Genomic DNA, 21,948 nt, shown 5'->3' on the forward strand with positions numbered 1-21,948 from the left:
GGCTAGCGGAGAAAGGACGGAAGTGCATTACACCACTACTCTTACCTGTGTGCCGCGCTCAGCCTCCAGCAGTTTCCCCTCCCCAGTCGGCAGCTCGGTGATAGACATTCCGCTGCTTCCAATCGGAGGCGCCCAACGCCGGGAGCGGCCAATCGGGGACTTCGGTGGGCGGGGCACCCGGGGCAGTTAGATTTGGCGGTTCCACTTCAACATGGCCGAAGCAAGCAACGCCAATGATGGCAGCGGCTGTGAGGAAAAAGGGCCTGAGGGGCCGTCCCCCGAATCCGCGCCCCATGGCACTACCATTTCGAGGATCAAGCTCCTCGACACCACAGTGGACACTTTTCTACAGAAGCTGGTCGCCGCTGGGAGGTAAGGTGGAGGAAGTGCGCTGAGGACAAATCTCGCAGTAGGTTGAGGCGTGAGAGGCTGAGGAGCGAGTTTCGCCCGCCAGAATGTAAATCCCGCGAGACGGGGGTGGGGGGTATCACGTGGTCCTGGGCGTGGACGGTCAGTCACGTGGGTCCGGGCTTGGAGGGTTATTGAGCCAGTCTAAAGGGGCACAGCGGCTCACGTGGTGCGTGCTAACCCCGGTTACTTGGCTGACCCGGCCGTGTCCTCCAGCCAGTTTAGTTTTACCAAAACTTCTGGTGGCTGAGGGGAAAGATACAGGCTTTGGAATTAGGTCAGGGTTCAAATCATGGCCCAACGTACAGTGAGCAAGACTTAAACCACTCGGTGCCTCGGTTTCTCATCAGTAAAATGGCAACAATAGGACCTTGAGAATTATTTAAATGAGTAGATACACGAAAGGCGCTTAGACAGTGCCTGCCACATAGAAAGCATTAGAATTTTAGTTGTTACGGGAATAATATTACCTCCACTGCGTGGTTGTGAGGACTAAATGTATTGCCATAGAAACACTTTTCCTGTCTTGATTTTTATTTTATATGAACAGTGTAACAATATCGGCCACTCTAAAGGAAGAGTTTTGCTCATGATCCCACTACCCAGCATATTAATGCTGAAACACTGTTATGAGAATTTAAAGGGGTTTGACCAAAGCCTGTTCTCCATCCAGCCATGTCTGTCTCCAAACCTGCTCTTTGACCACATCGAAAATACTCCCATCTTCTCCCAACCTCTTTCCCTCTCGTTTTTCCCTCCCTCCTCTCCTACGCAGGCCTTATGATCCACCTCTTCACACATTGATTCACTCAGCAAATATTTGAGTGCCTGTTCTGCCAGGCATTGTGTCAGTGCTGGTAAAGCAGACAAGGCCCCCGTCTTGGAGCTTACATTCAGTGGGTAGAGACTTTCAGTAAACAAAGTAATCACAGAGCTTGGTAAGATAATGAACAGGTGATGTGATAAGAGCAACTTAGGGGAAAGAAAAAGACTAGCTAGGATGGTTAGGGGAGCCCACTCTGAGGAAGTGACATTAAACTGAAACTGGAAGAATGAGAGGAAGAACTAGAGAAAAGGCATTTAGGCAAAGGGGACAGCTATGCAAAGGCCCTGAGATGGCCAGGGCATACTGGGAACTGGGAGAGGCCTGCTTGGCTATAGCATAGTGATCAGAGGGAGAGTAAAATCAGAGGAGGCTGGACAGGCAGGTGATAGCCTTATCATACAGTAATGAATTTGATAAAATAATTGTAGTTACTTTTATGGACCATTCATGACATACTGTTATATGTCCAGGCAAGGTCCTTCCTTTGATTGTTTTTTTTCACCTACTCATTTTTGCCCTCTTCTCCCCTCTCCATAGGCCCTGCTTTCTGTTGGTCCTCCATTTATTCATTTATTCAGGTACAAATATTTATCAACCACCTGCAATGTCCCAGGCTCTTCTAGAAGCTGGAGAGATAACAGTGATCAAACAGAAAGGTTGCTGCTCTCATGGAGTAGACATTCTAGTGCCATAAAGAAAAATGAATCCATGCAAAAGAATAGAGAGCAGTGGGGAGAGGGGTCTGGGTTAGTGTGAGTACAAGGAAGTAACACTTGAATATGTTTGTTTTCTCTTAAAATAAGTTGTTTTAAGTTAAATGATAATTGTGCTACATATCTTTTTCACTAAACACCATTTTTTTTCACTGTTCAAGATTTATTTGGTGTTTTAGTTGGTATGGCATTTGGATAATTGGCTGCATTATTCATATGTGGACTTTTCTTTTTACGTTATATGACAATGTACACTATTCTGATGCATATAGTACACAAAATAAGATCCTTTAGAATAATTATGCACAAGACATGCAATATTGGATTTATACATTGGATCCCAGGATGTGATTGATTGGAGAAAAAAGTTGGACTAGGCATGCTGGGTAAAGGAACCACAAGTTATATAACACACAGTGAACACACATCTAGTTTGAAAGACACTGTAGTGTCAACACCATTTTTTAAATGACCTAACCATGTCCTTTAGGTGCATATGGTTCAGAGCTTTTCAGTGCTGTTTGTCATTCCATGATAAGCATCCAGCTCTTACCCTTTGCCTCTCATGGACACCACCTTGCCTCGAACTCCTGCCTCCACAAATTATGCCAGGGTGAATGTCCCTCATGGAATAGTGCCAGAATTCCAGAGGGATCACTGGGTGTAAGGGTTTACACCTACCTGTGTTTTGTCAAATTGCTTTCCCGAAATATTGTTCCTATTTCCTACATCCTTACCATCGTTGGGTGTCCACCATTCTAACATTTGCTATTCCAAACCTGTGCAAGTGATATCTTACTATTATTTGAATTTGCATATCATTGATTTCCTCATCGGTTTGGGCATTTCCTCATATACTTGTTAGTCATTTGGCTTCCTCTTCTGCAAACTGCCTACTCATTTCCTCCAGCTTTTTTTTTCAGAACCTTCTTTTAATTTTAAATTGGGGTTTTTATCTTGATTTCCTGGTATAGCATTGAAATCACTCTTGTCAGTTTTAGACTGAAGACGGAAATGTTTTTCTCTGTTAGATGCTAACTTTGTCTATAATGTCCTTTGAGGGACAGGAATCTTTAATCAAATAAAAACCCCCACAGATCATAGTTTAGACTTTACTCAGGAGGATGACGCAGAAAGAGAAATGCAGTAATCCCAGATGACCCCCTCACAAGCTGTATGGATCCTCATGACTCGCCTTTCTCAGCCCCAGACTAACTCAGCATCCCTAAACAGTCATAATAAATTAAGTATTGTTTAATCTATTTTTTAAACCCTTATTTTCATGTGATTACATTTCCCCCCTATGTTTTTTTGCTTTTGGAGTCTTGTTTGTAGAGGCTATACTCATACCTAGGTCACAAAGATAATCTCCAATGTTTTTTTCTGTTAGCTATTTTATCATTTTACTCTCTACTTAAAATCTTTAATCTGTCTGGATTAAGGTATAAGGTGGTGGTCTTAGCCAGTCTCATTTTTCTAGTTTTCCCAGTCATTGTCAACAAAACAGTTTAGCTGTCCCCATTGTTTTATGGAGCTCCCTTTATCATGTTGCAAGTCCCTCTGCCTACTGTGCTCCTGGGTCTCTCTTCTGCACCACTGATTTATTTGCTTATCTTAGTGCCAGTGCATATGGGTTCTTAACACCAGGCCTTTGTAGAAACCTTAAGTCTGGTGCAAATGAATCCCCCTCACTTCTCTTCTCTTTAAAATTGGCCAGCTATTTGGGGACCTTGATTTTCCCTTGTAAACTTTAAAGTGAATTTTTCTGGTTCCTCAAAACATTCAGCTGCAAAATTGTGGTTGGGATTGTAAACAGAAACTAGAAATCTCCATGTGGTATCCTTCAGAACCATCAAGCTCAGTGTGGCGGAAGCAGGATTTCTCCTCCCTCTGTGATCCCTAACTTAGTTGAAAAGACCACTGTCTACCCATTCTCTAGGCCAGAGATTTGGGAATCCTCATTGACCCCTCCTTCCCTCTCACTTCCAGTCAACCACCAAGCCTGTTGGTTCCAGCCGTTCCCCTCAATCTCCTCCTTTCCACCCTTCTGCCAGTGCTTTAGTTCATAGACTCACCATCTCTCACTGGATTGTTGCACCAGCCTCTAGACAGACCGCCCAGCCTCAGTCTTGCCCCCTCCCTCTAATCTAAGCTCAAATTTGAGCAGGCCCTTCTGCTTAAAATGTTTAATTGGTTCAGAGTTGCTTCTAAAAATCAAATGTAAGCTCCTTAGCTCAGAATTCAAGGCCATTCGTTCCTTGGCTCCTCCGTATCTCTCCAGCTGTGGTCAGGGCCATGGGCATACAACACATGCACACTTGCATGCACTGCAAGCACACACATGCACATAAGCTCCTCTGCATTGAGTGCTGCCACTATCCCCCTGTCCTTGCCACCTGCTTCTTCCACTTACCTGCGTTTCCTTGCTAGAACTGGTTTCCATGTAGAAAGGGCTCAATACATGACATGTATGACTACAGACTTCTAAGATATATGCAAATACTTGACCCTCTCCCAAGTCATTAAGTTAAAAGTTCTCAAAGACCAAGTACTTATATCCAGGACAGAAGTCTATATGTAATAAAAGCTAATTTATTCACATGTCAGTGATCCAAGGGGATAGTTTAAACCCTAGATTGACTTTGTCCATAACTTAGCATATTTTTCATGTAAATATTAGCTTGACTAGGAAGGCAAAGTATATGATGCACCTAAGAGTGACTGGAAGATGGTTGACCTCGCTAGGCTCTCAGATCCCACAGACCTCATACCTTACTGACTTCAGTTAGGGCATCTTCCTTTCATTGGACCAGCTAAGGCAAAGACTCCCTCATCTGTCCTCTCTCAGGCTTCAGAACATAGAAATATGGCCCTATTGGAGCTTACCATTTGTGACCTCTGCCTTGTTCTGCAAAAATGAAGGGTTCTTTTCTGTCCTCGCAGCCTCCTGGACCTTCTGAGAAACAGCCATTCTTCTGTTTAGCTAAAGTTATGTTTTGTTACAAATCAGGACCCTCCAAGAGAGGCCGTTGGTTAGAGGTGGTATTGGTGGGGCCCTGGTTGAAAACCCGTGAGCACTGTTCAGAGGAAAGCTGGGTCTGCTACAGGTACCCATGGCACCTCAGCAGCTGTGCCATAAGCGGTGTCAGTCCATGGGGCTGAGGGAGCGAGAGGTGATTGACAGTTCTTACGTTCTTCGATGCCAGGCTGTGTCCAGTGCCTGTCCTGGTCCTGAATTCCAGCCTGGGATGTGCTGTGCAGGGTATGATTTGTATAATAAATTGATTAAAGCCTATGTCTGACAGCAACCAAGGAAAGAGAGCTAACTGCACTTGTACGTGAACTGGTAGAGTTTTAAACTGGTGGCAAAGACTATTGGTGTTCACAGGAAACGGTTTTTCACAGGAAAAAGAGTGGTTTAATATATAGGTTATTCTCCGTAAATGCCTCAGAAATATCTCACCCTCTTTGAATGTGCAGGTGGTGCACGTACTGTCAGTGATTTGTTTCTGAAGTGTGGGCATGATTCATCAGACTGTGATTTGCGGCTTCAGCCCCATCATGTTTATTCTGTTCTTATATTTCCAGTCCATCCCCTCTCTCTGTCCCCACTGTGTCTGCTTTGCTTGAGTCTGCCATCATCCCAGCTGTGCCTCTCGAGTCCATCCTCACACAGCAGCCTGAGGGAGCTTTCTCAAGTACGCATCTGAAGTTCCATCCCTACTTAGAACCCTTTTCTAGCTTCTTCTGGCATAATACAGTCCAGACTCTATGTGTCTGGCCCTTCCCTGCTTGCCTCGCCAGCCTGTAGGCTATGTGCCATGGAGGCCAAGGGCCCCTGATCCAGAGCCAGATGGCTCTACCGTGTCCCAGCTGTGTGACCTTGGGCAAGCTTCTCTCTGCTCAGCTTTTTCTTCTGAAAATGGGGATAATGGTAATAGAAACTACGTCATAGAGTTGTTGTGAGGATTAAATGAGTTACTCCAGCCCTGGCCGGTGTGGCTCTGTTTAGTGTTGTCCTGTGCCCTGAAAGGTCGCCGGTTTAATTCCTGGCCAGGGCATGCCCAGGTTGCAGGCTTGATTCTGGTTGGGGTGCAGGTGGGAGGCACCCAATCGATGCGATGTTTCTCTCTCACATTGATGCCCCTCCCTCCCTCCCTCCCTCCCTCCCTCCCTCCCTCCCTCCCTCCCTCCCTCCCTCTCCCTTCCCCTCTCTCTAAGATCAATATAAATAAATAAATAAATAAATAAATAAATAAATAAATAAATAAATAAATAAAAATTTTTAAAAGAAGGGAAATATTATTTTTTAAAAAAGTTATTCCATGTAGAGTCCTTAGAATAGTGCCTGGCTCTAGTCGGTGCTCAATAACTATTTCCTGTTTGTACTTCTTCACACGGTGCATATGTCCACTACTCTTCAGTTACACAGCCTGGGCCTCTCCTGTCCTCTGGTTGACTCCTATTTCTTCCTGAGCCCCCAGCTAGGGCCCTGTCCCCTGTGCTATTCCATCCTAACTTTCCTGGCGATTGATGTCTTTCCTTGTAAACTGTACCCCCTTTGAGGGCAGGGATTTGACTTTCTCATCTTTGAGTTTATACCACTGAGCTAGGTCAGTGCTTAGTGTTTGTCAAATGAATAAATGAATACAATTATCATGATGGTATTTTTATCTTCATGCTCATATTTATCAAATCAGAAGTTTTTTTCTTCTTTTTCAGAAAAAGTATCCTAATTTCAAACTCTCAGTAAGTTTCTAGCAGTTTCCAAAGAATCCAAGCAATAAAAGGTTAAATTAGCCCAAGAGACCTAATAACCTAATGATATAATTGAGATTAATTTTTAAAAGACATTTTTAAATACAGTCTTCATCATAAATCACTGACCTCTTATTTTCATCAGGAGACATTTGTTGTTGTTCCCCCCCCCCCTTCTCAGTTCTGGGACTGCCTAGTGTACACAGAATGGGAAAGGAGAGAAGGGAAGAAGACCAGAGAAACATTTCTTAATGAAAAGGGCAGCTGTGCCTAGCTGGGCGTGGCTCAGCAGTTGAGCATTAACCTAGGATCCAGGAGATCGAGGTTCGATTCCCAGTCAGGGCACATGCCTGGGTTGCGGGCTTGATCCCTAGTCGGGGGCGTGCCGGAGGCAGCCTATCTATTGTTGAGACCATGACAGATGTCCCCTTTATAACCCCACTGATCCCCTCCACCCCGCATCCATCCCACCCCCAGGCCCTCCCCACACCATTGTCCCCGGCCATGGGCCATGCCCATAAACATACAAGTTCCCTGATTAATCTCCCCCCACCCACACCCCCCTCCCCGCCTTCCCTCTGAGATCCCTCAGTTTGTTCCAAGCTTCTATGTTACTAGGTCCACTTTGTTCATCAGTTTATTTTGTTTATTATATTCCACATATAAGTGAGATCATTTGGTACTTGTCCTTCTCTGACTGGCTTATTTCACTCAGCATAATACTCTCTCATCATTGATGTTTCTATCTCTGTCTCTCCCTTCCTCTTTGTGAAATCAATAAAGATATTTTTAAAAAAGAAAAAGAAAAGGGCAGCTGTGTAGGTGGTGGGTAGGGGGTGGAGAGCATGAATTTCTGTCATAACGATCCCTGGCTTCTATCCATCCCCAGCTTCTGTCTTGATCTCACTGATGCTCCGATCCCTGCCTGCCCTCTGGTGGACAGTCTGTGAAATAGGCCTTCAGTTGGGCAACAAGCAAGTAACTGGCGAAGGCAGGCAGGCCAGGGCTCCCTGAGCTGGACAGGAGCGGTTTATGCGTCTGTGCCTGTGCCTCTCATCCTTCTATTCCTGCACCATCTATCTGCATAGATAAACTGACAGATAGACAAATTACTAGGGTTTGATTCTGGGCTTAAATATTTTGAAGTCAAAATTTTTTTTTAAGTTAAACTTATGTGAAAACTCAATTTATAGTAAGTTTTTAAAAAGTGCAGTAAATAAAATGCTGACAAGGTGAGTTAAAAAACAATGAAGGTGTCTAAAATATTACACAATAAGTATTTGAGAGAAAAAATAAAAAAGGTTAAAATCAGTTAATATAGTCATTTCTGTTTTAAAACTTGGCTAATACTGTTTTTGTGTTTTGTTTTTTAAATCTTCACCCAAGGAGAGGATATTTTTTCCATTGATTTTTACAGAGAGAGGAAGGGAGAGAGAGAAGCGCTGATGTGAGAGAGACACATTGATTGGTTGCCTCCTACACGCACCCTGCAACCCAGGTAGGTGCCCTTGACTGGGAATGGAACTCAAGACCCTCCAGTGTGCAGGCAGAGCTCTAATCACTGAGAAACCCTGGCCAGGGCAGTAAATACTGTTTTTAAAAGTCACTTTCATGCAGGGCAGAACGGATCGATGGGGGGCGGGGGATCTGTAATATTTTCAACAATAAAGAATTTTTTTTTTAAAGTTACTTTCATTGACGATAAATGTAGCACTTTTACGGGGCCACAATTTAACCTCTTCTCTCTAGTGGGAGCAAATCTGTTCTTCCTGCAGCTGGGTTTGTTTCTGTACATGCAATTGTAATCAAGTTGCATTTTACTAAGCACTTGCCTTCTGCAGGGGAGGAGGCTTCTCAACTCTGGGAAGCCAAGTTACTGTCTTCTGCACTTCCAAGGAGAGCTTGGTGAGGACTGTTCTTTTGAGACTAATAATAGTAATTGTAGCTAACAATCCTCTGCGGATGCTCTTATGGGAAAATTCCTCTACCCATATTAACCCAGGCCTTGGTACCTTGGGATTCAGGGTGGGGGAGATTGCCAGGAGTGGGACCAGCCTGGGGCCAGGCAGCCCAGGCCTCACCTCAGTTCCTGTCACCTGGTCTGCAGGGTCTTGTTTGCTGCTATGTATCCAACACTGTTCTGGGCACCCTTGAGATACCAGGGTGGGTGGATGGTCATGAATGTCACTTTTCTTGCTCCTCTCTACGTATATTTTTTCAGGAACTTCACAAGGGCATTCACCCCATTCCCAAGTCTGAATTGGCTCTTAAAAAAGGAATCACTGGTGGGATAGGAGGAGGGAAATTGAATGGTGGTCAAAATCTTTTTTTGTATCAACAAAAGACAGTGTGTGTTAACGAAACTTATTGTGGTAATCGTTTCATGCTACATTTAAGTCATCATTGTGCTGTACACCTTAAACTTACACAGTGCTGTGTGTCAGTTATAGCTCAGTAAAGCTGGAAAACAGAAAGGAACCACTTTCCTCCTGTACTTACTGACACTAGCCTCCAATTTGGCTGCCTTGCCTCCTTGTGTTGGCAGCGTATATTCCCCATCTTAGATGAATGCGCATCTTTCTGCGGTCCTTCACTATCACTGAATTCTCGGACCCCAAGGAGGACACTAGAAGAGTTCATGAGCAGCACTGGTGGGCAGAATTTGCCTCACCCCTTCTCTGGGCCCTCTCCTCCGCCAGCTCCCTGAACTGAGGAGAGAGGCGTCCAGCTCAGACCCTGTCTGTCGAGTGGACTGGGAGGAGGAACAGGATCTCCCATGTCTAAGCCAAACCCGGTTCAAGCCACAATTACCTGGTTTCAAGTCCAGCCCCACTTGGCCGGGCATCATATGTCCTTTCACATTCCTCCATGTAGCCACAGACTGCGTGGCTAGTGGGGCCAGCAGCAAAACACCAAGATGTTGCCCTGGCTGGTGTGGCTCAGCTGGTTAGAGCGTCATCTTGTACACTGAAAGGTCGCGGGTTTGATTCCCAGTCAGGGCACAAACTCAGGTTGCAGGTTCTATCCCCAGTTGGGGTGTGTATGGGAAGGAATTTTTGTGTAGGATGGAGAGGCCTAGAGAGCCATGGGAAAGGGAAGACCCAGCAGTAATCTCTTGGGTGGGGAAGGAGGTGGGGGCTATGCATTGGGTTCCAGGTACCTATCCCTGTTTGTCCACTGGTCCACCTACCTGACCCACACTGCTGAGGAGCATCTGGACCCACAGTAAAGCATAAACATGAGCTTTCGTGCCTTCAAAGACTGCTGCTTTCTGCAGGTCACTTGAACATTTCTTCATTCGAGAGGCCTTCGCTGTGCCCCGCAACTTAAAGATGATCCCCATGATATACTCTCTCAGCCCTGGAATCCCAGAAGCACTCTCTACAAGTGGTCATCACATTCACATGTGGGTTTCTGTGTTTGCTGCCATCTCCACTGGAAGCTCCAGGGGCCACACCACCCAGTGCCCAGGGGGTGACCAGCACATAGCAGGCACTCAGGGCCTGCAATCTGAGTTTTAAAAAACCCTCCTAGTGATTTGATGTTTAGTAAAGTTTAAGAACCAAAAAACGTTCTGGGGTCTCCGAAGACACTGAAGCTGCTGAAAACACTAACCTGTTGCAGACATCTATCTGGGTGAGTGGCAAGAAGCCCAGCAGCTACTATTGCCTCCAGGACCCAATTTTGACTCATCCTTAAGGGGGAAGACACCTGAACTCAGCTGAGACTTGGAAAAGGGGAGACTGGTGGGGACTGGTGAGGCTGAGCCATCAATCCCTGTCCGGGGTTGCAGATGAGACGTTTTGCATCCACTGCTTCTAACCAGGGCAATGAAGACAAGGCCTAGAGCCCTGTGGTAACAGGCGGGGGTGCCCAGGCAAAAGCCGATGACCGATGACTGCCTGTGTGTTTGACCCACCCCACCTTTGCCTTCTCTCTTTCCCACCAGCTACCAGAGATTCACTGACTGTTACAAACGCTTCTACCAGTTGCAACCTGAGATGACACAGCGAATCTATGACAAGTTTATAACTCAGTTGCAGACGTCTATCTGGGTGAGTGGCAAGAAGCCCAGCAGCTACTGTTGGCTTGGGTCCTGCCTCCAGACTGTCACCTGCCTGGAGGCAGGACGCAAACCTCCACCTTCTCTCCTCATTCCCTATAATATCCTTTGTGCCCGTCAGGCTGCAGTGGCAGTTGTCCCTCCCTTCAAATGACATGGGTATCTTAAATGCCCCTTCTGGCATTGTCCGGTATTGTAATTGTGTGTTTATATGTTGTCTGCCCACTAGACCTGGGAGTTCAGCGAGGGCGTGCCTGGGTCTTACTCTTCTTTGTATCTCCAGCACCCGGTGCAATGCCTGGCACAGAGGCGGCACTTACCAAATTATTGAATCAGTGGAACTGCATACAAGAGGGAACAGAGAAAAGGACAGGGTTCCACTCATGATCTCTCTAGAGAATTCAGTTGTCCTGTGGTTACACTTCAGGATGAGCCCTTTCAGCATCCACGTGCGTGTGGCATCAGCAAGAGCGTGGGGATAACAGCGAGGCCTGCAGCGCTCAAATGATGGGCAGAAGGAGAGGCTTGCTGCGGGCTCTTTTTAAATGTTTTCTACTTCATCCTATTCTTTTTTATTTATTGATTTGAGAGAAACATTGATTTGTTGTTCCACTTACTCACCGCCCACAACCTTGGTGTGTGGGGACAACACTCTGACCGACTGATCTACCTGCCGGGGCCTAGCCCTCGTTTTCTTAATGTAAAAGTCACATGTAGGAAAACTGGAATGTTCATATAAAGACACAACAGAATTTAGCCCAAATCTTACTAAATGCTGTTAGTTTAGCATGTTTGTACTATAGGCTTGTCTAGTATCATTATAGCTCTTTCTTCCTTTCTCTTCAGGAGGAAATCTCTGAAATCAAAGCAGAGGGAAACCTGGAAGCTGTCTTGAATGCCTTGGATAAAATTGTGGAAGAAGGCAAAGACCGAAAGGAGCCCGCCTGGTGAGAAGGACCATGGGAGGGCTCGTGGAGAAAGAGGCAGCATTTCAGAATCTTGAAGGAGCTTTTGTTTGTTTGTTTGTTTGTTTGTTTGTTTTGTTAATCTTCGCCCAAGGATATTTTTTCCATTGATATTTTTTAGACAGAGTGGAAGGGAGAGAGGAGGAGAGAGATAGAGCAACATTGATGTGAGAGAGACACATCAATTGGTTGCCTCCCACACACACCAGGGATCGAACCTGCAACCCAGGTATGTGCCCTTGACCAGAATCGAACCCACAACCCTTTGGTGCTGCTGATGCTCTAACCAATTAGTCACACCAGACAGGGCTTGAAGGAGCTCTTATGATGGACCCATATGCATGAGACTGTGGGCTCTCAGGGAGAGGACCCTGTGACAGGGACAGGTGGAGAGGACAGACACCAAACAGTAACCCAAAACAGTGAAATGTATGGCTCCCTTTGGGGGAAGAGAGCCCCGGGCAAGTGCTTGCTGTCCAGAGGTTTGAGGCTGACAGAGGGAAACCTTCCTGGGAGCTCATTTCAGAATCTAGCCTATGGGAGAAGGGATGGGGGTGTGGGAGAAGGCAGAATCGTAGGTTTGCATCTGGTTTTTATTCATTTGTTCATTCAGCAAACATTTAGGGATCATGGACTGTACACTCAGTAGTGTTTTAGATGCCAGATATTCAGCAGTGACTAAGACACAAAAGACCTGCTTCCCGTGGAGCTCACATGTCAGTGGGCAACCCTGCTGCCTGGTACATCCTGTGCAGGATGGAGAACGGGGCCCTGCGACAAGGAGTGGAGAATTGAGGTCACCAAGACCACTTAAAATAATTAAGTTTTATAACTGAAAAAGAAATTTTAAAAGAGTCTGTAGTGGCTTCCACCTCAGTGTCTATTAGAATTGATGCATCTTCTCACTCTGGGCATCCAGAACTCCCTATAATCTTGCCTGCCCGGACCTGTCTTTCCTTATCTTCCCTTGTTAGCTAATACCAGGACCTCTCCAGGGCTGGGCCCCCTCTCAGGCAGCCACTCCATCTGGGAGGGCTCGCCCTGCCACCACCATCCGCACACCTCTCCAGCTCAGTCTAGAGTGAGTGCACCATCAGGGCACATGTTCAGAAGGACAGAGGCAAAGGCTGGAAAGTCACCTCTAGCCCTGGAGTGTTAGAGATGGGGGAGTGTGTGTAGATAAGAGGAGGAGACTGGGGTATGGCTGGGAAGGCTAAGATACGGGCTGTGTGAGAAGGGGGAGAGGGGGATTCCTGGGCACTGAAACAGAGGGACAGGTTAGCGTTTCCATCAGGAGCAGGAGCCATGTGGTTGGGTCTCAGGAGGTGAGAGGGACCCCAGGAGAAACCTTGAAAGCTAGTCCAATTTGAGATTGGAGGTGGGAATATCACTGATTAGAACTGGAATTAGAACCCTCATCCCACACACGTCTTCCCCCTCCCCATCCTGTGCTGCTTGCCACTCTCCAGGCGCCCTAGTGGGATCCCAGAGAAGGACCTGCGCAGCACCATGGTGCCCTACTTCCTGCAGCAGCGGGATGCCCTGCAGCGCCGTGTGCAGAAACAGGAGGCTGAGAACAGGCAGCTGGCAGATGCCGTCCTGGCTGGGCGCAGGCAGGTGGAGGAGCTGCAGCTGCAGGGCCAGGCCCAGTGGCAGGCCTGGCAGGTGAGTGCCTTGGCCCTGCCCTCAGGCACCTGGTCCCCTGCTGCAGCAGAGGAGAAAACAGACCAAGAGAGGTCAGACGATGAGGGGGTCACTTTGGGGGCCCTTTTCGAAGATGGACTCTGCTCTGGGGAGGCCCAGCCTAAGTGGCCAAGGCACCCAGCCTGCCATAAATACCTGCTGAGTGTAGGGGGAAGGGACCTCCTTACATGCCCCGCTGTGCCTGTGAAATGAGCCACAGATTCATACCATTCTGGGGAATCTAGGCCTGGGGGCAAGGACAGTAGACGGAAAGGGTTTGGATTTTCTCCTCTCCCAGTTTGTCTCTTCTCTCCCATTGATGGCAGGCTCTACACAGAGGACAGAAGGAGCTGGTGGCCATGCTGAGGGAGCCTGAGTAAAGGGAAGATGGCCAGGCCCAGGAGCAGAAGGTGGTCAAGGTCAAGGGCCTGTGGCAAGCTGCCTTTTGAGAACAGCTAAAATGTTGCCCAGTCCCTAAGCAGTGATGGAATTTGCTGGGGGTGAGGCCTGAGCAGTCCCCACTGCCACTGTGCCTTGGGGCTTCCTTGAGGTCACACACACACTACCCTGATTCCTCCCTGTTTCCTTCTAACTTGAGGATTCTTAGCCCAGGTCCCACCTGGGAATCAGGCACCGTGCCTTCTCTCCTCTGGGTTCTGACCAACACCTCCACCCCACTCCACACTCGCCTCCCAGTTCCTTATCCCTCCCTAGGTCCTGGCTGGGGGATCTGTTTTCAATCTCCACTGATTGCCCCTTTGCTGGCCAGCCGAGGGCCTATGCCATGTTCTCTCCACATCCTTAAATAAACTTCCTCTACTACACTGTAATCTTGAGGGTGCTTCCTCTGTCTGGGGCACTTGTGGGCCAAGACCCCCTCCTTGGCTCCTGAGTTTTGGCTCCTCAAAGCCTTAGTTGCAGTTCACTGAGAGCCTCCGGTCTCAAGTGGGTTGGCAGGGGTGTGCAGACCGGCAGTGAAGCCTCTTGTCACAGAAACCAGGACCCTGGGTTCCTTGAGGCCAGGATAAGCTTTCAGGGGAGTGTCACTCTAACCAGCCCAGCCCACTCTTCTCTTTGCCGGCTTGGGTTAATTCTGAGAAAGGCTGCACGGTGGGCCTCAGTGTCCGGTCTGATGAGCGCACACGGCTGCACGCTTTGTCCTAGTTTCTCACGCCTCACAGGGCATCAGGAGGGGCGCAGCAAAGGCAGGAGAGACCAGAGGGTGGAGGGGAGAGGGTGGGTGGGGCAAACTGTTTTCCCTGGTGAGGGTCTCAGCCTAACACTGGAGAGAGGCTTGGTTGGATCTGTGTAGGAGCACTGGGACACTCAGGAAGATATCAGGTGGCTCCTGCTTGCCACCCCCACTCCGACCCCCTAATTTGAGCCCATGGCTCTTCTCTCCCCCTGGAGCTGCAGCATTCAGCCATCCAGATGTCCCCTTGTCCCCATCTGCCCAGCCACAGGCCCGGGGGGGGGGGGCACATGCTCCTCCTCTCCAGGTTGAGCTGAGGCAGAAGCAGAGCTCAGGTGTGGGATGAGGTTTTTCAGGCTGGATGTTCTGTCCCCTGGAGGGTATGTCCTCAAGGTTTTTCATACTGGGGAGCTGCAAGGACAGGAAGAGAATCAGAGGGTCAGGAGCCCAGATGTGTTCTCCATCTCCCTGTTCCTCAAAGGCCCTGTGAGGGGCACAGGGAAGGTGGTCCCTGCCACACTGACCACCTGGCCTGCCCCAGACAGAGAGCTATACTTAATCTCATGCCCAGCCCTGGTTGTGTTGGCTCTTGGCTTGTGGCCCTGTGCCACCTGACCATTTCTCCTGTCCTGCTGCACAGGGCCTGACCAGTCAAGCCGCCCCCACACCAGCCCTGCCTTTGGTGTCTCAAAGGGTGAATGAGGCCATCGCCGGGCACTCCCTCCCTGGGGTTTGGCTCCTGCCCATGGCTGACAGTGGAAATCACAATCTGTGAGAGAGCTATAGCCCAGCTCTGCGCCCTTCTATTTTGGACCTCTGGGCCCCTTCCTCTCTGTGTCCCCCTACACCTCTTCTGGCCTGTTCAGTTGGTGCTCAAACAGGATGAGGTTGGGTCTCCAAGAGAGTAGAGGCTGGGGGACCCGGGGTGGCCCCCTTAGGGAAGAGTTGGGGGCATCCAGAGGCTGGCAGTCTCAGATTACTACCCACCCTCCTCCTTCACTCCCAGGGGCCTGCCCAGGCTCCAACCACAACATCCTTTGGGGTTTGGCCTATAGATCTGGAGCGGATGACTCCCAAATAGCCCTGGCAGAGTCCCCTGTGACCCGACCGCACCATGACCAGGCGCCCCCACCCTGGCCTCCAGGGCACAGCCCGGAGACTATAAATGGTGCTTGGAGGCTGGTGGAAACAGGCCAGCTGAGTCCCAGCAACAGACCCAACGCAGCGTCTGAGACACACCATGAGGCCCCTCGTGCTCCTCACCCTACTGGCCCTGGCTGCACTCTGCCTCGCTGGCCAGACAGGTGAGTGTCCCCAACTCTGCCCCAGCCAATGAGGAGGGGAGCACTCACTTCTCATCCCTCCACTGGCAGTTCCTTTGGCTGGATAATCACCCCCCTGCAGGCTCAATCCATTTGCCCCCAGGTCTGTCCTTGTGGAAGGAGAAGCGAAGAGCATGCTGCCAGAGAGGCAGGGGAGGAGGGGGGCCTACGGGTTAGCAGAAGTAAACCAGGCTCCTTTCCTTTGCAGATGCAAAGCCCAGTGGTGCAGAGTCTAACAGAGGTGCAGGTAGGAGACAGGCCTGATGGGGGCTTTCTGCCATATCACCCAGCTGCCCAGCACTCCCTCACCCTGGTCCCCTCAGTCCCATTCCGCCCTCCTGCTGGCTCCTGTCTGGCTATCAGAAGGCCAGCCTACTCCCCACCTTATCCTCCCAAACTCAGCAACCTGACCTCTGCCCCTCTGCTCCACAGCCTTCATGTCCAAGCAAGAGGGCAGTGAGGTGGTGAAGAGACTCCGGCGCTACCTGGGTCCCGGGCTGGGGTGAGATAAAAGGTGCTGGGAGGCCAGGGAGGGCCACTGGTGAGGACTCCAGAGTCCCATGTGCAGTAGGAGGGGAGGGGAGCAGTTTGCATGGAGGCTGATGCCACTGTGTTGGGCTCTCAGAGCCCCAGCCCCCTACCCAGATCCCCTGGAGCCCAAGAGGGAAGTGTGTGAGCTCAACCCGGATTGCGACGAGCTGGCTGACCACATTGGCTTCCAGGAGGCCTACTCACGCTTCTACGGCACAGTCTAGAGCTTGCAGCCCTGCTAGCCTGCTGGCGGCTCCCTGCTCTGGCTCCTCTCTAGGACCCCCTGCGCTGACCTCCCTGCCCTACAAGTGTGGGGTCACTATCTGCCCAGCTGCTCCAGAATAAACTCCAAAAAAGGAATTGGTGGGTTCTGACTCTTTGTCAGGGGGGTACTGGGAGGATGGGGAGAGGCAAAGAGATTTTACCTTCAGTACCAAAAAGTGCTTCCCAAAGTCTGTTGATTTTTTTATTTGTACCACTTCATTCCAGAAGCATTAGAGGTGGCTTTCTAAAGTCCAACTAGGGCTCCCTCTCTAGCCCAGCACCCTCCCCCCCACCCCAACCCACTGCACCATCCATAACACACTCAAGTAGACCCAGACCCTAAAGACCTGGACATCTTGAGTACATGACTGTGACCAGGACAGGCTCCTCACTATAGGCAAAAAGCTGCCGGCAGACGGTACTGCCTGGTTTGGGGGTTGGTGGAGCAAGAGTGGGCCTCCCAGCCTGGTTAACAAGCATTCAGGGCAGGCCTAGGTTAGTCATGTTAGTTCTTCCTTGGGCTGAGCATAGACTTCCAGGAGCACCAGAAATGGGACCAGATGAAAGGGCCCCAACACCTACCCTTCCCAGCCTCTGCCTGGGGGGGTGCGCTCCAGTCTGGACACACACACCTCCCTTCTCAGACCCTCAGCACTTCCCCAGTCCCATCAAGAGCATCCTCACTGACCCTCCTGCTCTCTGCCAGCCCCACCAGCTCCTCTCCTGTCCTCTACCTTTTCTCCTCTGCACTCTCAGTCACTTCTGGTTTCAGGCTCGGATGTGCCCCCCACCTTTTCAGGTCTGGGTCTGGGCTCCTCCCCAGCACCAAGGCCTGGCGTTTGCCTCCTTCCAGGGCAGGCTCAGAGATGGGGCCTCACTGTTGTTTGGTGTTAGTACCCTCCTCCAGCAGGCCACTCTGCAGCAGGGGGCATGTACTGGGGGCCCGAAATAGGGAGGCTGTGAAGGCAGCAATGATGAGCAGGTTCCCGGCCACTGCCAAGCCTAGTGTGGCCACTATGCCCGCCAGGCCCAGGGGCAGGTCCTGTGTGGCCAGCCAGGCTTTGCGAGATTCCATATCGGCTAGCACCGCCTCCAGCTGGAAGTGGGTGCCCAGCACTGCACAGATGTGGAATAGCTGGTGGCTGTGGCCTGTGGGGAGGGTGGGCAGGTCAGGGCACATACCCCATTCCCAGGCTGCCCCAACTCACCCTCTGACCCATGGCAAGTCACCCCATCCTCTAGGCCTGCTACTGTCCTAAAATTAGGAATAAGAAAATCTGATTCTAAGAATTATTGGAAGGAGTGAATGAGCTGATATGCATAAAACAATGCTTTAGCATACATGCTACCAGTTTTGCTGTTATCTGAGAAGTGGGGGGTGGGCCAAGACTCTGAAGACCCTCCACTGACCCTGTCTTCTGGTTGTAATACGCCATTTACTCAGTTCAATCTCTGTGCTCTGGGAAGCTGTCTTCCCTTGCCCTTTCCTGGGCCAGGCCGGGCCTGCTCTCACCGATGTAGTCAAATCGTCCTGGTGCCAGCCGCTCAGGCAGGTGAGAGGCGAAGAGAAAACCAGTGAGCAGTGCGCACAAGAGGTGGTAGCCATGGTTGGTGCTCAGTGCCTCCTGCCCACAGCTGTGGCCCCTACCCCAGCACAGTCCCAGCTGGGAAAGGAAAAGCAGGGCTGAGCGGGAGGGGCTTGGGAAGTGGGCCCAGGTGTGTCTGGAATCTAATGGGTGGGGGGAGGGGACACAGCCAGGCTGGGTGCTGGGCCTGGGGGGTGGGCAGCAGGGCCAAGGTGAGGGATTGAGGGGGCAGGGCTTGAAGTGGCACTATGAGGGTCAGGACAGGAAAATAGGGGCCAGGCCAGGGGCCCCAGGCACCCTTACCCGATAGAAGAGTGGGAGGTTGTCAAACAGGAAGGGGTAGGCAAAGGCGCCTGTACGGAGGATCTTACTGAGTCCAGGGCTTTCCAGCTCAGGGAACCTGGGAGGCAGGAGGGAAAGGCTGATCACCATCCTGGTGCTAGGGTGGGGGTCAGAAGGCAGGAGGCCTCTGACCAAGATAGACCGTCATTGTAGCTTAGTGACACATGACCCCTCTGTAAATGACCACGATCTGTGAAATGGGGATAAAGACGTTTTAGGTGGCTGGGAGAATTAAAGGAAACAGTGTAGGTTTGGTGCTAGCGCACAGGCTCTGGCACACAGTAAGTCTCAATAAATGGTCCGGGTGCTCTTAATGTTGTTCAAGAGCGATCCCAGGTGTCAGTGTGGCTGCGAGCGCCCTGTCCTGTCCCTCTGCCTTCCCCTTCAACACTGGCCAAGAACCCACCGGGAGTAGCAGGAGAGGCCGGTGCACAGGAAAGAATTGAGGGCGGCGGCGGGCACAAAGAGCTGGTGCAGGCGGCTGTGCAGCCAGGAGGCCGGCATGGAGTAGGCGGCGTAGGAGAAGGCGCAGCCTGGGGGGCGCAGGGCAGGAGCTGGGGCCGGACGCAGCGCGCCATCCGCCCCCCCTGCCCCTGTGGGCCCCGCCCCGCCCCGCCTCTCCCCCCGCCCCCCCCCCCGCCTCCGCCCCCCGCCGGGCTCACCCAAGCTGTAGAGGCTGAGCGCGCCGTAGTCCAGGAAGTAGCAGATGTGCCGCGCGCGGGGCGACATGGAACTGAAGGTGTGTGCGCAGCACGACGCGAAGGGGTAGAGGCAGGTGAGCAGCAGGAAGACGAGCAGCGGCCAGTGGTAGGGCTCCGCCCGGAAGCCCGGGCCCCCGGCGAGCGCCAGCAGGCGCCAGAGGAAATACCTGCGGCGGCACGTGCTCAGGCGGCCGCCGAGCCCCGCCGTCCCGCCCGCCGCCTGCCCGGGGACCCCTCAGAGCGCGAGGCCGGGGACAGCCCGCCTCACCAGGTGGGCAGGAAGTGAGTCCAGATGTTGACAGTCTCGTTGGTCATCTGGAAGGAGCTGAGGACACAGTCCAGGGCCGAGCTGGTGGGGCGGCGGTAGCCAGACATGATGCCGTCTTCCCAGAACACCTGGGGGTGGGGGTGGGGGGGCACTATGCTGGATCCTCTCCGTGGGAGAGCTGGGGAAGCAGGACTGAAGAGAATGGGCTGGAGGTCACAGTGGCCCCAAAGCCAAACTAAATCCGACTTCCCTCTTATCACATGTTCCAATACCAGAAAGCAGATGAGAAACAGGAGAGCCAGGGAAAGGGGACAAGATAGGATGGGGGAGTTGGTGGCAGACAGGGCGCATTGGGAAAGCGGACTCTGAAGGAGCATTCTGGGCCTGTGGTCACAGCCTGTTCCTTAGAGAACAGAGGAAGAGTCTCGCACTGGAATGGGAGCCTGAGAGTTAGCTTGCAGGAGGAACTTCCTTCATTGCTCAAAGAGAACCTCAGCCCCAGTCCCTAGGGAGTAGGAGTTGGCCAGTGTAGCCCCTCACCCGGGGGACCTGGTGGACTCGGAGGAGTTGGGGTAGCTTGAGACTGAGCATGGCCTGGCACCTCCACGTTGACCTAGAGACAGAGGGTGGGGGGGAGGAAATCAGGTATCTGCTCCCATCCACAGACTCCTTATCACCTGGGTCCAGGCTGGGCCTGGTCACTGAGTCCCAGGGTAGGCTGTGCTTACGTGCGTGTGGATGGTAGCTGGCCTCCCAGCTGCTCCTTCAGGCCAGGGGAGGCTGGCCCAGCTTCCCTGACCCCTCCCCATCCTGGCCTCGGGCATTCACTACCCAACTGGGGGTCTGGTCAGCCTTAACCCAGCACAGAGTGGAGAGGCCTCTCCCCAGCTGGAGTGCTGCCTCCAGCCCTCCAGCTCTCTCAGGAGAAGCCTAACTCATGGAGGTCAGCCCGGAGAGACCCCAAGCCACCCACCACCACCGAAAGCCCTTGGCCCACAGTGTGTAGGCTGAGCACGAGAGTTCTTGGAGAGGCCAGATGCCAGGGCAGGGAATTAGGGAGATGCCTGGCTCTTCTCTGAGGACACTTGTGCCCCTGAGAACAGTTGGGGTCCCTGTCCCTCCTGAGCCCCATGCCCCTCAGCCCCAGACCTGTGCGCTGCCTCCGGGTGGCCGTGGCTCTGCTGCCCCGCCCGCCTCAGACCGCCTCTCCCAGGCACATTCCTTGGCACAAGTGGTGGGGCTGGGCCAGCTAGGCGGGTGGAACCGCCCCAGGAGGAGGGGGAATAGGACACTCCCCCATCTCCCAGGACCAAAACTTTCCAGCAACTCAACAGCCTAGCCCCGCCCCTCTTCCTTCCGCCAGCTTCACTGGTGCACAGTGGGCCTCACACCACCAGTCTGTTCCCCAACAGTTTGGGGGCTCTCTTCCCCTGAGCTGCCTGGGCACAAGATAAACCTGGTTCCTAGTCCCTGCACTCCAGCTGAGCTTTAAAATAGAGGCCGCAAAGGTATCCCTTGCCCAGGAGCAGGATGGGGGTGGTCTGACCCATCCAGAGTGCTGCCCAGTGCCCGGGGGAGGGGTGGGAAAGCAAGATGCTGGCTGGGCTCTAGCTTCCCTCAGGGTTTAGAGGTCTATGTAGACAGAGTCTGTGCTGTAGCCTTGGAGATGAGGGAGGGGGCTGGAGCAGGCCCCAATTCCCCAGAATGGGTGACAGTCCCAGGTGAGCTTCCTTACCCAGAGATTGGCGCTCCTAAGCAGGTGGGTCAGCAAAGCTGGGGTGCTCCTGCCAGCCAGGCCAACGGGAGGGAGAGGAGAGTGGCAGGCCAGCAGGCCAGGCCTGGTCAGGGAGTGGGAGACAAAGGGGAGCCAGGGAACAATCCCAGCCTTGTCCGGCCTCCAGGGAGCAGCGCAGGGTGGCCCAATCCCATTAGCAGGCAGCTCACTGGGCCTTCTGCACACAGCCAGCCCCTCCAGCCTGACTCAAACCCACTGAGATCACACTGGCCAGAATAGGCTGGAGGCCTAGCCAGGATGCGGCCAGTGTGATGCAGGCGCCCTCAGACCTGGCTGTTCCAATTCTCCTAGGAGTTGAGGGTGGGCTCTGCCATAGGCTGGGCAGAGAATTCCAAATCCTGGCCTTGGGCATCAGAAACCACCTCACTGTGCTTCACTGCCTCTGAGCACCTGGTGCTGGGCGGAGTCCAGAGTAAATGCCTTTAGCAAATGTTGGTTCAACTACAAGGGATTCGCCAGGCTTCCTCCCCAGACACACTTGAGGTGCCAGCCCTTGCAGATGGACAGGGATGAGTTTGGTTTCAAGGCTCA

At 51.7% G+C, this 21,948-nt stretch overlaps 3 protein-coding genes across 3 annotated transcripts; 2 read left to right on the plus strand and 1 right to left on the minus strand.

Moving 5' to 3' along the window:
* The first annotated feature begins 161 nt into the window (after positions 1-161).
* LOC308548980 (polyamine-modulated factor 1-like) lies at positions 162-14,244 on the plus strand. The gene is made up of 5 exons (XM_081121184.1): positions 162-372; positions 10,655-10,760; positions 11,615-11,715; positions 13,203-13,398; positions 13,743-14,244. Exons 1-5 carry the CDS (start codon positions 212-214, stop codon positions 13,794-13,796), a joined length of 618 nt encoding a protein of 205 aa, XP_080977310.1. The 5' UTR covers positions 162-211; the 3' UTR covers positions 13,797-14,244.
* A 1,137-nt stretch (positions 14,245-15,381) lies between these two features.
* BGLAP (bone gamma-carboxyglutamate protein) lies at positions 15,382-16,811 on the plus strand. The gene is made up of 4 exons (XM_081121185.1): positions 15,382-15,912; positions 16,139-16,177; positions 16,363-16,432; positions 16,556-16,811. Exons 1-4 carry the CDS (start codon positions 15,849-15,851, stop codon positions 16,683-16,685), a joined length of 303 nt encoding a protein of 100 aa, XP_080977311.1. The 5' UTR covers positions 15,382-15,848; the 3' UTR covers positions 16,686-16,811.
* A 92-nt stretch (positions 16,812-16,903) lies between these two features.
* Positions 16,904-20,849, minus strand: PAQR6 (progestin and adipoQ receptor family member 6). The gene is made up of 8 exons (XM_081121172.1): positions 20,772-20,849; positions 20,163-20,235; positions 19,623-19,750; positions 19,316-19,521; positions 19,060-19,186; positions 18,615-18,711; positions 18,239-18,389; positions 16,904-17,874 (listed from the first exon to the last, which is right to left on the minus strand). The coding sequence occupies exons 2-8, from the start codon at positions 20,211-20,213 to the stop codon at positions 17,600-17,602; spliced, it is 1,035 nt and encodes a 344-aa protein (XP_080977298.1). The 5' UTR covers positions 20,214-20,235; positions 20,772-20,849; the 3' UTR covers positions 16,904-17,599.
* Positions 20,850-21,948: the final 1,099 nt, after the last annotated feature.

Source organism: Miniopterus schreibersii (genome assembly GCF_964146895.1).
Source record: "Miniopterus schreibersii genome assembly, chromosome: 19".
Taxonomy (NCBI): Eukaryota; Metazoa; Chordata; class Mammalia; order Chiroptera; family Miniopteridae; genus Miniopterus; species Miniopterus schreibersii.